At 35.9% G+C, this 17,493-nt stretch overlaps 1 protein-coding gene and 1 long non-coding RNA gene across 5 annotated transcripts in view; one reads left to right on the top strand and one right to left on the bottom strand.

Moving 5' to 3' along the window:
- The first annotated feature begins 461 nt into the window (after nt 1-461).
- LOC147871208 (uncharacterized) lies at nt 462-4,681 on the top strand. The gene is made up of 2 exons (XR_015532499.1): nt 462-1,597; nt 3,248-4,681. It is a non-coding gene; the product is annotated as an uncharacterized LOC147871208 (long non-coding RNA).
- Gapvd1 (GTPase activating protein and VPS9 domains 1) overlaps nt 1,832-17,493 on the bottom strand; it is a 43,800-nt gene continuing 28,138 nt past the window's right edge. For 2 of the 4 annotated variants that reach the window (XM_022080681.2, XM_022080664.2), the window contains exons 22-30: nt 16,766-17,019; nt 15,894-16,036; nt 14,800-14,913; nt 13,108-13,319; nt 11,996-12,110; nt 11,492-11,564; nt 11,179-11,376; nt 10,413-10,626; nt 1,832-7,367 (exon numbers count right to left, since the gene is read on the bottom strand). In XM_022080681.2, coding sequence (XP_021936373.1) covers nt 10,486-10,626; nt 11,179-11,376; nt 11,492-11,564; nt 11,996-12,110; nt 13,108-13,319; nt 14,800-14,913; nt 15,894-16,036; nt 16,766-17,019 — 1,250 coding nt within the window. In that variant the 3' untranslated portion in view covers nt 1,832-7,367; nt 10,413-10,485. Of the gene's footprint in view, nt 7,368-7,540; nt 7,661-10,412; nt 10,627-11,178; nt 11,377-11,491; nt 11,565-11,995; nt 12,111-13,107; nt 13,320-14,799; nt 14,914-15,893; nt 16,037-16,765; nt 17,020-17,493 lie in introns of those variants that run through there. The other 2 variants (XM_022080674.2, XM_022080691.2) reach the window with 2 other exon arrangements.

Here is a 17,493-nt window from a genome sequence, read left to right as displayed (position 1 = left end):
GAAGGATCCTGTTCATATGGACCTGTCGTCAGACAGAACACTAAACAAAACAAGCCGTGTATCGACTATTTGTGCGCGGCAAACTCGTTTGTTCGTTTATTGTTCAAAACCGTGTTAGTGGTTACTAGCATCGAGCGCGGCAGCCGTGTTCGGCTGTTGATCGACGCTGTTCGTCAGTTCTCGCAAGATCACCACGAATACAGCACGTGCAACGGCTGCCTTTATGTTGATGTTCAACATTATGGAAGAAAATAAGAAACCGAAACGAAAAGTGCGTTGGTGGATTAAGGGACTGTATCATCAGCGAATGCAATATGGAAATAGACTTATGCGAGATATGACATTTGAATTAGTGGAGGATACAGTTAAAAATTTTACTCGAACGTCATTATCGGATTTCGAACACATAACCTCATTGATCGAGCCAAGAGTTTACTTTTGTTATGGTAATTAAAAATTTTTGAATTCCACAACACCTCTTTAGATTTATAAATCTGTATGAGAGCTACACACTTTTCATTCTCCATTTTGCTACGACGGAACGCCACAAGACCGTCTTAACTTAGAGAGCACAGCACGCTGAAATTCCTTTGCCGCGGGACAAAGAACCGCTCCGATTTGGCTCGACGCGCGCCAAGTTCGAGCGCGGCAGTGTTCGTTCTGCCACACGTGGCAACATGGTATCGACTTTGCGAGGCAAAGCAACGAACATTGCCTCGCGCGGCAGCCGCGCGCAGTCGATACACGGCTTTAGGCTCGATGCACACGAGCGAGTTATTTTGGCGAGCTCGCCGCGTCATTTTCTCGCGCATGTGAAGCAGTGGAGCAACGCACACTATGGCGGTGACGCCGCGAGCAATTTGCGCTCGCCAACCACTGCTGCTTCGCAGCGAGTTCGCCGATCGCCGCAGACTGTGTGAGAGCATTGGGCAGTGCACACGTGGTTCGCAATCCTCGCAACAGCTACCGCCTTCCAGTCATGGAGGAGGTATTGCAAGCCTCATCGCAGAATCTTTACTTTTGATGGATGCATCCAGTTTTGCTGCTAGCTCATCTAACGACTTTAAGCTCATACGAAAATAATTATGAAATTTACTTTCATCTTCTCTTAAATCTGTAAACAGTCACGAACGCCCCTTTTAACAGCCGTGATCTAACCAACGGGTGTGTCCAGTACTTCCTATTGCGTTTTTTAAGGATGTATTCATAAACGAAATAGGCAAAACTACACGTTTTCTTCTGTACACATCCATTTTGGTTGCCATCCAATCTAGTACTGGTGAGAGTTTTTCGGCGAGCTCGCAGCGATGACGCTACGTGTGCACTATCACGGGTTTCCTCGCTGCGAGCACGCGCGGCATTTTCCCGCTCGTGTGCACCCGGCCTTACAGTACCACTCACCTTGCAGTGAAGTGTCTCTCATTCCAAATGTCAGAGTCCCTGAAAGTGAACTCAAATCTACATACGTTACTACATTGAGGTCATACGAAAAAGTCCATCTGACGATGACTGGAACTCTGAGGCGCTAGACATCAGTAACAGCAATCACTACCAATAACACAAACAGAATAGCAAGACAGCTGGAAGAAAGTGGGAGGTAACAAAGAGCAAGAGGGAGATCTCATGGAGGTTGACCCATGGGATTTCCTTCCACAGCCTTAGGATAAAGATCAGTTCCATTTCAGACAACATAAACCTTGTCCTCTGAACTAATGAACAAAATATGATGCCTGTTTTAAAAAAAATATGGAAATGTATTAAGGGCTGCACTCCATGCAATGCAACCATAGACTGCATTCCTAATTACTGAGTAACTGAAATACAATACAAATTCACAGTGCCAGCAATAAAATGTGCATATTTATTCCACATCAAATAAGGAACCCATATATTTAGTTATGTATGTGTATATATATATATATCCTTAATGTTATTACTGTACACTAAATATAATTTGTAACAGCACTCTAGATTTTTAAAAAAATACTTTGTTCTCATATTATCATGTTCAACTGTTCCTCCTACATGTATGGATCTGCAGCCAAAGTGCTCACAAGCTTTAAGAAATTAGCATCTACAAAAAATTAATTCTATTCAAGTTCTTAGAAAAGAATGAGTATAACACAATTCAAACAAAAGTATCATGCTTGAAAATCATGGTTATTATATAACAGTGTATCTAAATGTACTTTAATATATTACTGCAGAATCAAACATTAAATCTTGAGATCATGGTCAAATATTGAAAATAAAAACTGATAATAAACTACAAACTTTTACTGAAGGAAGAAGCAGTTTTCAAGAGGTAAACATGTACCTTGCAGTGTAACATACAGAAAGCAGCACTAAATTTTTATGCTTATACAGTACTGGTGCATTATACACTTCATACATGAATCATTTAAAAATGTTTTACATATAAATCAGTGTATTGTAATGTCTGTAAAATGTTACGGAAAGCATCTGAATTATAACTACTACAATGGACATATACAATAGCTTGAGAGATACTAAGAATAGGCACTTATTTTGCCAATTATCACACAACAATACATATAACTTTACACAGAAGTATAGCTCCAAAAATCTTGTATTTCATTATGATTTAACAGACTTGCATGGTTCACATCTTTACAGTATTCAACTGTGCTTCATTTTAATTTACATAGTTTCTGTACTATACGTTGAATGGGAGCATTTGTGTATACGTTCTTGATGCTTCTAAAACAAATCCCTTAAATAATATCATGCTAGTGTTAAGTTGTTGTTAATTATGGTGTCCTTTATTCTCACCTAAATTTATAAATACAGTGCATGTTTCCACAGTTGCAATTTGTTACTTCAGTATGCTGTTTCGTCTGCTAAGTGAATGTACTCCTTACAGATGCATCCTTAAGGGCTACACCACACTACAATAAACATATCTCATTTGTTCAACTCCTTTGGCCTTTGCAGAATAATTAAGTAGCACTTAAGGTACTGCAAAAAAAACACATGGTGACTTCTCCTGCTAAAGGTACTGCAAAATTTCTGATTCCTGCTTAGATTTACAAGATGGTTATACCTGAGATGCAGAGAGATAAATCATACAATTACACTGCAATAAAAATGAATACTTATCATAAAACAGATCTGATTAAGTCTGAATTTAAACACCTAAATCATACTGCCATGATCATCAATAAATGAAACATCATTTAATATGCTTTCTTAACTGTGTGGGTTATATAATTACACTGAATTACAGGATGAATGTGAATTATGATTCAGGAATGATGTGTAAGTGCCTGCAGTGTATTTTAAAATGCTCATGGAGGGACAGAAGAAAACCATGCAAAACATCAGTCAGGAGAGTTTGTCTCCTGACCAAGATTCAAACCCAGAGCCTCAAGGATATAAAACAGAAGTGGTAACTGTGATAACAGTACAAAAAGCTTTTACTAATGTTTCTATAAGAAATTACACAAAATGTTTTGTATTCCAAGTAATAAATAAAATTATAATTTTTCAAAACATCTTAAAAATCTGTGACAGAATGTGTGTGAATTCCATCTTCTGTGGATCACAGCATCTTCACAGCTGCGGGAAGATGACTGTATGCCAACAAGTATACACCTGCCATAAAAATAACCTCTCCACATTTCCATAAAAATTTTAAAAATATAATTAGCTAATAACACAAGTATTTTGCAGCTTGTTGATCTAACCAGTAGGCTGGCAGCCAGTTTCAGAAGGAACATAAAATAAAAATAACTGCTGTAACATGTAACAATACTTAGTGCTGGCATAATTATAAATCCTTTTATAAAATCCAATCACATTTATATTATCCATTTTTCTTTCCATCCTGGATGTGGTTTCTAGGATAGTACAACATGCTTTGAATGCAAAAGAAATCTGTGTTCACCTCTATTTTTGTTGCTTGGAAATCATCTAATTCATAAATCAATCAGAATGAGGTATTAATGCAGTAACCACTAGAAAACTGGTCAATTAAAATGTATATTTATAAGACTGTTATAATAAATAAGCAATTTCAGTATAATTCATTTTCAGAAATGCACGGGCAAAGGAAGGATGCTTTCTCCATTCATATATACTATGTATAATTCCATTCAACTGGGGGAAGAAGAAGAAAAAGAAAAAAGGCAGAAAATGTCACAATACAAACAGTATTAAAAAGACAAACTGGTGTTTTTTTATTTACATTCACCATAAACTAGTAACCTTGATGCTGCAGTGTAAGGGTGTCCTTGTATGTTGCAATATACTGTTTTGCAGAAATAGGAAGACATATACAGGCACACTGTGTAAATTGTTAATCATATATACAAGGTCAGCTAATGCTGGCATGTGAAGTACAAATGGCAAGTCATAACATTAATAATACTGATTAAAATTAACAATGTGTGAGGTGAATGGAAGAAGAAGAAAAGAGATAGAGACTCCAATGGCTACACAGATTTCATGCACATATGCAGTTATTTATAAATTAATTATTTAGATTTCTGAACTGATAATTAACCCACAAATTAAGAATAAGCAATCACAAATGACACATTCAGGCACAGTAAATAAATTTCAAATAAACTGAATTATTTCCCTTTCAAGAGAAAATGATGTGAATCTTTTTTCATATTGTAATGTATGTCAAGGTCTATACTAAACTGCACAAAGCTAACTGTTGTGTGTAATTTGTGTTATATCTATAACCAACCAAATCACTATCACTCCTTCCCTTTGGTCAGCTTAATAGTAAAAATCTGCAGGTTATGGTCTTCCCAATGAGCAGAGTTAAGCAAGGTGAGAAAAGGAAATCTATTGTATCTTACATAATGACACTGTATAAACTACAGTGGATGCTTAGTGTCAAATGACTTGAGAAGATGGTAATGCCTGGTGAACATGATAGTATGGTTAACATTTATTCTAAGGTACTGTCCTGGGAGTAATAAGAAGTGGCTGAGAAAAAGCAATGGCAACTTCAGTAGTATTTAGCTCTCTTCTGGGTTGTAGCACCATGCAGTCTGGTAGAACTTTAACCAACGTTTCATAGGTCCTTGTTGCCTCCTTCATCCAGACTACATGGTGCCATAACCCAGAAGACAGCAATCTAATGACAAACTTCAGTGTCCTTGCTGAGATATTAACTGGGGTCCTCCAAAATGCTATTCAGAAGTGTTACCACTTCACTCAAGTTAAATTATTTTGTAGAAATGTAGGTTAATAACAAAAATCTGTAATTACGGTAGTATTTTACCAAGTGCTGCATTCCCACATAATAATACATCCCTTCTGCTTAAGCACCACAGTAAATGGTTCTGATCTGACTAAACCTTGGGTAAGGTGCTTCATTATCTACTAAATAGAATGCTAGTGCAGTTTAATAATATTACCTTCTTACTCTTCCTTAATTACATGTTTTAAAATATTAAATACCTTCCATGAGTTTAAAAATTCACAACTCTTGTAACATCTAATTAAGAAAATGTAATAGGGTAACTGACATGCAAACTGTATGACTAATGACAATTCAGTATAATTGAAATACATCTGCAATATGGAATAGTAAAATAATTAATGCAGTTAAATGATAACAGAATACTTATTAAAGTACAATACAACAATATTATTTTTTTAAACAAAACTAGAACACAAAAGGAACTTGCAGTGTTACACCCGGATCTAAATGCATTAAAGGAAATTATTTTTATATGCACCTTCTTGGACCTTTCCAAGGTTTGACTACATCATGTATGAATAACAAATTGCATGTGCAGCTTTACCTGTAAACGCATAACATGAGGTTACTGTTGGAGATGTGGTAATTCTGTGTAATTAAACACCATGGGGCAGAGTACTTCTTAAGCAGCAAAGTCACTGTCAGTCAATTTCCCATCTTTAATAGAACCCAAATGTTCATTACTGTGTTCAAGAGTTTGAAATGTATCCCTATCCTGAGTCAGACAGATCCAGGGAACACTGTTACAACCTACTTCTCTAAGATACATTTTAATATTACACTTCCACCTGCTCCTAGGTCTCCTTAGTGGCAACTTCTCTCCAGTTTCCTAACTGAAATGTATGCATTTCTCATCTCTCCCATGCATGCTACATGTCCCCACCCACCTGATCCAAAGAATATTTGTCCTCAGTTATTTCAGTTCATATTTGAAATTAAAAATCGTGCAAGATCTGGCATCATGCATAACCCAACCCACACACCTATGAATGAAACAATACTCAGGAACCCATGGAACTTACTGCAAATCAAAAATTATGCATACTAGTATGTCATGTATGGTAGTTAATTCAATAATAAAGGCAAGATGATACAATGTACAAAAAGCTACCACAACAAATAAGACTGTGAAGAAAACAGACCAGCACTAAAATACTGAATTTTATGAGAAGCAGGGAACTCACTGAATCACTTCAATCTCTTTCTACAACACAATGTACATGCAATACTTAACTCCATAAATGTATGTTTATAAAAATGCCAGTCATATCAATTCTACATATTCTGATCCATATTCAGCTATAGCTCACAAATGATAAACACACAAAAATGAGCAGACAAAAGTACAAAGATACTGGACTGACTTTCATATCATCTTCCTAACACATTTGGGTGGGCCAAGAGTATCTATCAAACATTGTATCATTTCATATACATATGTATGCTCCATTTCTTCTATTTCTGTCATTCATAACTTAAGCAGACATTCCTAGATTCTATTATGTACAAGAAAAGAAAACATGGTGTTTGCGCAATATAGCTTTGCAAATTGCCATCACAGATTTTTTCCCCAACACTGGCAGGAATGTTCATCATCATTGAGCTATCAGTATGAAACATGAAAAATACACACCATCAGAAGTAACAGAAATTTTGATTTGGCAATTACACATTTATGTAACTAATGTACATGCAATCTTTGTACAAAATATAATCTCTTAACAAACTTTTGTACACAATGAGTATCTTCAATCCACATGCAATTGTTTTAGAGATACTTAATTATGTACAGCATGCACTACAGATGGATTTCTAGAAAAATCAGAAAAGCACCAGTGCACAGTAAAATATATACACAAGAGACAAAATAAGCAAAAGTTACTCTCTTTACATCTTGCGATACATACTTCTTAATCCAAATGAAAGTAAATACAGTGTTAGTTTACTGATAGGTATGTTTATAAAATAACAAATGTAATGATGATGATAATGGTAACTGAAGAATTCTGAAACCATGTAACAATAACATAAATAGTTTCATAAAACAATGTTTTTGTTTCATTAAACAAAGGCCCCCACTTTCCACTCCAAATGCAGGCCAAATTCATGGGAAACGTTGAGAAAACTGCAACAGAATTAATAGTATGTATTTACTCTTCAGAAATAAAAAAAGTAAAGCATTTACTGGCACAACAGTTCTTAGAACATATACAAGAGGATGAAAGCCTGTAGCTGTTAAAAGATTCAGCCCTCATATTCTATTTATGTTAAATACAACATGTATTAGGTTGCCCTCACCTTAACAACCTTTCTTAAGCACTTCCTTTCTTCCTTTTAATTAAATAAATGATTTTTCAGAAAATCTAGTTTCCTGAATTCTTGGAAAGAAACTATTGGAGGACTCAGTAGTATAAAGGTCTGGACAAACAGAAAAACAGATTATATAAAACAGTTCTTATATTTAATAATAATAATAATAACAACAAATGGAACTCATTTTTGCTTCTGAATGAAACTCTGACTTTCTGGTGGCACATGGCCAGATTTTTCATATATCCCCCGCATATCCTCTACAACGGTTAATCAGGAAATGTTGCATTATGATTTTTGAGAAAGAAAATCAATCCAAATATTTCAATGATAGTAAATATGAAAATGTGTTTTCACATAAGAATGGTTAAATGAAACAACACAAAATAATGAGGTAAATTTCTTTGTTTGGCAGGCCAATGTGAATGGTTGTGACAAAATCATCACAACCAATGTTTTGAACTTAAATAAGATTGTATCTGCTTTTCATTCCTTTCTTTAAATTCAAATGCGGCTTATATTCACACAAATACTATATAATAGACATACTTCATTACAAACTGACCAGTAAACAAAGCGTTTTATAACATAATTGCACTGTTATAATAATATAACTTTCTCATTCTTTACAGGAAATATCTGATTAGATAACTAATACCAATAAATTTTCATCTTAAACATTCATCTCATTTTTCTTCGCTGTGTGTAAATATTCTGGGCACCACATTCACTGAGAATTGTTTGAGTTCACTAGCCTTGTCTTAATTTTTGTATGTTATTATTTAAGTACCTAATTTTTTACTTTATACGCTATCTAGTTATTTCATATATTAACTGAAAGTGCAGTTAAAGCTAACTAGGTAATCCAAAGAGTAACTAATTGAGAGCATAACTAGGTATGTATGAAGTAGCTAGTTAGAGAGAAAAATTTTCTTCTCATTACATACATTACTTAAACTGCTCAGTTAATATAATATAATAATAATTGAATTACACACTTTAATTGCAACAAATACATCAATCACTGGATAGTTGTGGTAAAATAGAGTGTCACTTCAATATGATGAGAATTTATACAATTTTATAAAAAATTATCATTTCAACAGGTATTCATAATTTGTAATGTTGCAAACTGTCTGTAAGATTTAAGGTTTTCACAGTGTTACAAGTACTGACTGGACACCTGGGTTACTGCAGTGTGAACTGTTAGTGCTTGAGAGTGTTTTGAGTAAATTAACCCTTTGGGGGTGGAGGCAGGCAAAGAAAACTAATTTGGAACCAATTTTAAGTTTCCTATGGTGCATCATTCAATATACGAGGGTCGCTCATTAAGTAATGCCCCACATTTTTTTTCTCAGCCAATAATGAAGATAGAAAAGTGCACTTTTACATGCTTGAGATTTGATGTTTCCCGCGTTCGTGTACGGAGTTTCAAATGATTCCAACCGATAGCGGAGCTGTAGTGAACTGTTAAAATGGCGTCTGTGAACGACTCTCGTTACAAGCAACGAGCTGTAATTGAATTCTTTTTTGCTGAAAAAGAAACTGTGGTGAACATTCATAAACGTTTGTGTGCTGTGTATGGAAGCTGTGCAGTCGATAGGAGCACCGTTGGTCGCTGGGCTAAGAGAGTTAAAGCTTCAGGAAGTGAAGAAACCGAGCTCCGTGATCTGCAGCGCTCTGGGCGTCCTGCCACAGCCACCACTCCAGACATGTTGAACCGCGCGGATGCCATTATTCGTGAGGATCGGCGCATCACAACTCGACAATTGGCCCAACAGCTTTCAGTCAGTAATGGAAGTGTAATTGCAATTATCCGGGCTCTTGCATATTCGAAGGTGTGCGCAAGATGGGTTCCACGAAGTCTCACAGCAGACCACAGGATTCAAAGGAAAACGATTTCTTCTGAATTGTTGGAGCGTTTTGATGCTGAGGGAGAGATCTTTCTGTCCCGGATCATTACAGGTGAAGAAACCTGGATACGCCACTTTGAGCCGGAGACAAAAAGGCAGTCGATGGAGTGGCATCATCCTCAATCACAGAGAAAGAAGAAATTCAAGACAACTCCCTCCGCCGGAAAGGTCATGATGACTGTCTTTTGGGACAGTGATGGGGTCATTCTTGTGGATGTGATGCCAAGAGGTGCGACCATCAATTCAGACGCGTACATTATGACCCTGGAAACCCTCAAGAAGCGTTTCCGACGAGTTCGGCCTCACAAGCATCCAGCAGAAATTTTGCTCCTGCATGACAATGCACGCCCTTACACAAGTCCGAGAACCCGGGAAGAAATCACCAAATTTGGTTGAACGGTGCTGCCCCATCCACCCTCCGACTCCATCTCTTTGGGCCACTTAAAGATGCTATCCGCGGAACAAGGTTTGAAGATGACGAGAGCGTTATTCAAGCAGTGAGGACATGGCTACGTGCACAGGACAAGAGCTGGTACCGGCAAGGCATGCATGCACTTGTTCCACGCTGGCGTAAAACCGTACAAGTTGATGGGGACTATGTGGAAAAATAGTATGTGTAAAGGAAACATTGATTTATATTGTCACTAAATTTGAGCCATCTTGAATAAATATGTTCTGAGGAAAAAAATGTGGGGCATTACTTAATGAGCGACCCTCGTACAACTTAACAGGCCACATACTGAGCTAAGCAGACTGAAAATAGGCACATCACATATAACCAGCACTTCACTGATTAGAGTAACCTGAACTACACAGCACCTGCAAAACGGTTTATATATATGTATAGAACATTTAAGAACATGACAATAAAAACTAATACCTATCTAAAGCTTCTATATATTAACATGTACCTTACTGCACATGTTCTGTAGAAAGTTGCTTCTTACCTCAAGTTCAATGGGACATCCAAACAGCATTTCACTATTTCTCTACGCTATTGCAGTAAGGAAATAACATAATTCAATCACTGTAGTCCATTGTCTTGATAAATTCAATGGCTGAACAGAACTGAATCCACCAATACTGTTCTTCCCCTTTCAAGCGATTCCCATAGAAACTGTTTACATACTGAACAGTTGACAGCAGTGAAGGTGGATTTGCCTGTGAGGAGAATGGTTATATATTATTCCTGCATGTTACAGAAGACATGTTCTGTAGTGACTGTTGAGACTTTTATTTCTCAAATTGTTTACTATAAGTGTAAATATTAAACAAAAAGTTAAATATATCACACAATGTGATCATGGGAGGTCATAGAGAAACAGACTCTTGACACATAAATTCCTTCTTAATCATGAAAATTTAAATTATCAATTATCAAGCACAACAAACATACCAATAAGAGCATGGCGTTAGAAAATACAACACTTGTGGGGCAAGTGGGTGGTGACAGAGTAAAATCAATTACTAGGTGCAAGTTTTACCAGAAAAGCACTGTGGACCTAAGACAGGCCACTTTGAATAGATGGTGGGGAAAAGATATGTTTACATGTGAGAAACATGTACCTCAACATTTTGTCTAAACAATACATTTATTTTTCTTTAAAACTTTCTACTGTGAAAGAAAGTAACCCTTCATCAAATAAGCAGCACACCCTACAGTTTATTAATAGCATAGCTTCAAAACAAATCTGATAAAACTAGAATAAGTACCTTAATAAGAACATAGACTAGTACAGGCACAAAATCATCTGCAGCTGGCACTCCTCGCCCACTGGCCATGGACAGCAAATTCATTATAGTTGTGGCACAGCGGAAAACACACTGAAGCTTATCACATGGTGTTTTGTAAGCAGCCATTGCTGATATTTCTGCCTGTGCTGATGGCCATGGGCATTCGTAATGAAACACCTATTGAAGAAAAAGCACAATTTTATGTTTGTAAGACAGAATTACACAATCACAGATCATAAGATAACTTTCTATGTTATAGCCTTCCCACTAAAGTATGGAAGAAATAATTTACCTTGGGAATACGAAGATCTTTATGATTGGGTGTGATTACATTAGAAAGCTTCTTCATGTGTTCATAAAGAACCCTACAACAAAAAATAAATTTAATTAAGATACATGTTTAATTTAAATTTCCTAGTATAACAAATTTATACAAGAAAATTAGTACCAAATGGGAATCATATTTAAGCACATGTGGAAGATTAATACAAAATTAGGTTTACTCCAAAGTTTGGTTCTAAACCTAAAATGTTTAACTGGCATAGACAAAGGCACAATCACAATTTAAAAAAAATTAACAAAAAGATAATTTATTGCTAATTTCATTCATCCTCTATATAAATTAATTCTAAATCTAATCATAACTAATCAAATTTGATTTTTAAAACTAACAATTCTGATTAAAATGTAAAAATCTCAGAAAGAAACTGAAATTAATCCAACAGACCACTGTTTAAGCTTACAATTTAACATTTGTAATTAAAAGTTGTCCTTCTTTAATCAAATTTGTACTCACTGATCTCTGGACACATCTCCATCACCATTTGGATAAAGGGCATGAGTATACACACGACTGATTACTGCCCGCTCAACTGCAGTGCGTGCCTGTTCTAACTGTGTACTGCTTGCAGCTAAACACACAACACCAGAATAAATGTTCTGGTATCACACACACTCCAGTTAAACTGTTTAAATTACAGCAGTCAATATGAACATATATCTAATTAACTAATACTATGGAACAATACTGGCAGGGAAGTTGATAATCTTTCAGCTAGTCAAGAAATTCCTTGTCTTTCATGGAACCGTAATGTTCACTACCATGTTCACAAGAATCCAACACTGGATTGTACCTTGAACCAGATGAATCCATTTCACACTCTCACACCAAATTTAAGATCCAATTTAATATTATTCTCCCACCTACACCTCCCAAGTAGTCTCTTTCACAAGGTTTTACTGTGTGGAGTTGTTACACCCCCGCCCAACCACAAAGCTGGAGTACAATTTCTTATTGGTTATCTGTAACTGCTTACTCAATACATTTGCAGTTACATGCATATCTGGAGGCCATCCCCTCCATCTGTAACCAGAGGATTTGCCATGCCAGGGCTCAATCAACACAGTACAAATACATATATTTTCAGATTTCTGTCTTCTGGGTTATTGCGCTGTGTAGTCTGGTCGATGTTAACCAACGTTTCAGAGGTCATACTGCCTCCATCATCGCCCTGATGACGGAGGCAGTATGACCTCTGAAACGTTGGTTAACATCGACCAGACTACACAGCGCAATAACCCAGAAGACAGAAATCTTCATACTCACCGCTGTGAGAACCTCAAGTCTTACACATATATTTTCATTTACTCTGCACACTGAAAATATAATTCCATGTATAAGCTGTGTCTAGTTTTAACAGATAACAAATTTATATCAAATCCCAATCTCTACATGAAATTAAAGTAAAAAAAACCTTTATACAAAACAAAAACCTTCCAAAAGACAAAAAAAATTCATACAGTGTTTTGCTTTTCATATTAATATCAAACATTGATAGATTTTATACAACAAAAAACAACCCACAGTGTCAATTCAACACATCCTGAATGCTATACTGCAATACAAACCTTGCCATGTTGGGTCTTTGTCCATTTCAAGTGAAAGTGTGTGCAAAAAGTTATCCAGCAAATCTGTTTTCTCATCAGCAAGGGTCAATTGTTGAAACTCAACAGTGAAACTGCCAAGTATCTCTTCTCTCTTCTCTAGAAACATTGTTACACATACAGCTACCAAGAATCGGCTGCACACCTGGCGGTCACATTTCAATCTCTCAGTCAGCCTAAAACCAACATGTTCCTTCTGCTGAAAGCTGTGTTGTACTCGGGGGAGGGGGGGGGGGGGGCACTTCACCATTAAAAAGATCAAATGGTTAATGCTGTTCAAGGACTTAATCCCTGTTTACTCACAGAATCAAAAAAATGAAGAGTTAATGACTGTTAAAGCATCTGGTACATACAGTTATAACTCAGCTTTAAAGGGTTAATATGCCTTTAAATTAGTGTTTTCTTTATGATTTTAATACAACTGCATTATCAAGGGACTACAATTACGTCAGGTGCCATGCAATCTGTTTAACCCTCTGAAGCACAAAGTTCGCTAAAGTATTTCTTAAAAATTAAATTCCTGCCTCTAAGAAAACATAATGAGTCCATATCACAAAGATCAATTGCTTAATGCTATTTAGCATATATTGTAAGAATCATATGAAACCCATATATATACCCTGTGGGCAAAATGCTAAGTAGATGGTACAGATACCACTGTGCTATCAAGAGTCGATATAGGTCATAAAACTACCTAAGCACTTTCTTCGATTGTAAAGAATTTGAATGCATATACTAAGTTTTATAGTATGCAGGACATATTACTAGGTTTGGTGTGTGGCTCAGACAGAGATGTTTATCTTTTATTACTTCCGTTTCAATAATAAATAGTCTCTTGTGAACTTGGTAATATATCTACAGGTTCAATAAACAGCAGGCAATTCTTTGATCAGCTGAGCAACTATCGCCTTCTGAAGTCAGACTCTGAAGTTACTTAGTTTCAGAGATTCTTGTTACCTCAGGGTGATGAGTATGGAGGTAGCAAGGACATCTGAAACACTGGTTAACTTTACCAAACTGCACGGCTCTACAACCCAAAAGACAGCCATCTTCTGACAGAAGATGTCAACTGCACTGTTTGCTGAAATAGTGGTTAATACTGAACACCTGACACGGTTCAAACCTGAAACCCGAAGTTATGTATCAGCTAAGGAAGTTTGCGTTTCCAGATGAAAGTCTTGTCCACTTTCATGGGCTATGCATCACCATCTGTCAAACACAGTCTGCTTTATCTTTAGTACTATGAACTTCTTCCTTCACACAGATATCCAAGAATGTGAGAAATGCTTGAACCACTCACACTGATTAGTCCTGAAGGTGGGCTTGTTACAAACTTAGGTCAAAACTATCTATGAATTACTACTGCTGATTTGCTTTTATGAGATTACAGAATGTAACTAGCCTTCAGTATCTGAGCCACCAGTTTTTATACTATAACTATAACATGCCTAATGGGATATCAAATACATGCATATTGGAAACTTTGAATACCAATTTTTATGTTCATGTGTAAACATTCTTAATTTCTTAAAGACTTTTAAAAGGAATGAGAAGCTTTTATAATCAAATCGTACATAAAAAATATACAGGAGAATTGCCTGTTAGACCTACAAGTTTCACACAAACAGAAGAGAATACATTCACGCTATAATATACCTTTCTAAATGTGCTAAGGTTGATAGCAGTCCCTGTCGACACCTCACTAGGTAGGCAATGTATGGAGACCGTTTTTGGTAATCTTCCTTTAGGGACTTAAAAAGCTTCTGGCAGCTGTAAGAATAAATGCTAACAATTATACAATCTTACAAACATACATGAAATGTGAATACAAATAATATAATGTATGTATACTGCTAAGCAGATTTCTTTAAAAATGTTGTGGATTTGATGTTTTATTTCAAGTTTATTTAATTATTAATTCACAGTGAATATAATAAAAGTGCACTCCCTCATAACCTGCACAATGTATGACTGTTGACAGCAAGTACCATATTAGCCTTGCATACTAACACAGAAGATGAGAAGTTAAATATCATATCAGGTTTCTTAGGAGTTTAAAGTACCAACTATTCTGCATACAAAGTCATAAGAACTTAATGCTCTAATTTTAAATAAAAAGGTGAGTGATTTATTGCAGTCACATTAATGAATTTGATGTTACAAAATTTGCCACAGTTTGAGAACTCCCACACTATAAGTCAGACCCCCATTCATCTACAATGGTATGCTAGGACACTTCACATACTAAATTTGCTGGATGAGAATTCTTGATAACACAGTAAGTCCTGAATTCCTCTTTAAACTCCTTCATCTATGCCTGGGTCAATCAAATGGTATTCATCCTGTTTTCTAACAGAATTCAGTTCATTCTGTTTACAGCATGAAACAAGTTAGAATTCAATTTGGTGTTTCTCAGTTTCCCACATTTTAAATTAAATTCCTGCAGTCCCAGCCTTTTTAGTTTCATGTTAACTTACCTCCACTTAAGACCGCCCTCAGTTCAATGTTCAAATACACTATTCCCTGGAGAAGAATTTTATGGGAATTTTACCAGACAACTTGTATTCAAAAACACCTTAAAATCTGCCATTTACTTTAACCTTTACATTTGCAATATAGACAAAAAATGACCACAAAATTGTAAGTAAGTGAATGTACACTGATTTTAAAAAAATGTTAAAAGTTGGTTTTTTTATGACATAACAAACTGCCTGATGTAACTTTAAATTTTTGCAGTTACATATGCTCACCCACTATCATCAAAGAGCTGGATGCACCGCAGTGTCTCATGTAAATGTGCAATAAGTGAGCGGTCTTGAAGATTGATAGCTTCTGCTAACTGCAACCGGAGAAATGAGACCAACTCATTCTCCTTCTGTACCCGAGATTCCCTCTGAAACATTTACATTTCTAATAGTAACATGTCATTAAAATTGTTAAACTGATAAGTGCCTGAACTACCCTTGATTTTACATTACAATAAAACCCTTCTATGGAAATGACAGAAGAATATACAAATTGGGGGTAAAATAAATACTCCACAAACTTACCCAACAATGATGAAAGTCCATTATGTAGTAACCAACTATACTGAATATAGTCCTTTTTATAAACCTGACAGTCACTCAGCTGTTCTCAAAATTTACCTCTTATGGAACAAGATATAAGATATATTTTCACCACACAGAGAAATGATATATATTTTGCAACAAGCAGAAATCCATTATGAAAATTGTATAAAAACAAAAATCAAAACTGTGCAGTACACATGTTTAAGATGTTCAAATAATCTTAAGAAAAAATGTGAGTGTTATGTTGTATTTAACAGTGATAATAGCACAAACCAACAGAAACCAAGACTCTAAGAGAGTTGTGGTGCTAATGACAACGAATAGCACAAATCTAGCACTAAAAGAAAATAATGTGTCAAGACTCTTAAAACACACTGGAAATCTTAAACCACGATTCCCCAAATATCAGCACTACATAACATAATCTAGTTTTGAGACTTCTTTTATTTCAGTAAGATTGGTGGATGTTGCTAATCAACACAAATTACCTATTGCATCTGAAACTACACCACTATCTTATACTAAACACTACAGCAAAAGCAGTCCCTTACCATATGGGTGCTAGCATCTGTAGCCCAGGGAACATGCTGCAGATCTGCTGTGCTCAGCACCATACGCAGTTTGCGTTTGGCATCAATAAATGCATATGACGATTCGATGTTGGTTGGGTCCATCCTTAATCTTTCATCCTCAACCTCACCTACTAGTTGTGGTGCCTTCAACTCTGTACCAGGTTCAGAAACTGTCGAGTCTCCACCTGCACTAGGCTTGCGGCGATATTTGGCAAGAATGTCTTCGGTTGTATCTACAGTGAAACAGGATCAAATATTAAACTACTATTTACAATGCAGATGTGTAAGGAGAAAAATATACTTATTTTCTTCTAATAATAATTTTGTTTCACGGTGAAGTGGATGACATTTTGCAAATCTGTAATGGCATTTCAATGTGTGGTAATTGAACTTACTGCATTCATTTGATGAAGAAATGACTTCAAACATGAAACAGCAACCTTCACAGAGGAAAATTTTAAGAAAATTTTGTTTTATCACCTACCCTCCTCATACTAGTCTCAGTTAATTTCTCCAACAAAAATGTACCTTTCTTCCCCTCATATCTTCATAATGGCTTATTTTATGTCTACAAAATGCTGCTCCAGTAACACTTTCATTGATTAACTGTTGTCTTTCCTCCTATATCACACAACTGTCTCAGAAATAATTGACTTCCTAAATGAAACAAAATTATTAATCCAATTGAAATAGCTTGTAACCATTAA

Source organism: Zootermopsis nevadensis, unplaced genomic scaffold (assembly GCF_977971745.1).
Source record: "Zootermopsis nevadensis isolate Lab colony 2312 unplaced genomic scaffold, Znev_1.0 Znev_ptg000061l, whole genome shotgun sequence".
Classification (NCBI taxonomy): domain Eukaryota; kingdom Metazoa; phylum Arthropoda; class Insecta; order Blattodea; family Termopsidae; genus Zootermopsis; species Zootermopsis nevadensis.
Note: the sequence above shows the minus strand (reverse complement) of the source record. Positions and strands in the feature narration are given on the sequence as shown.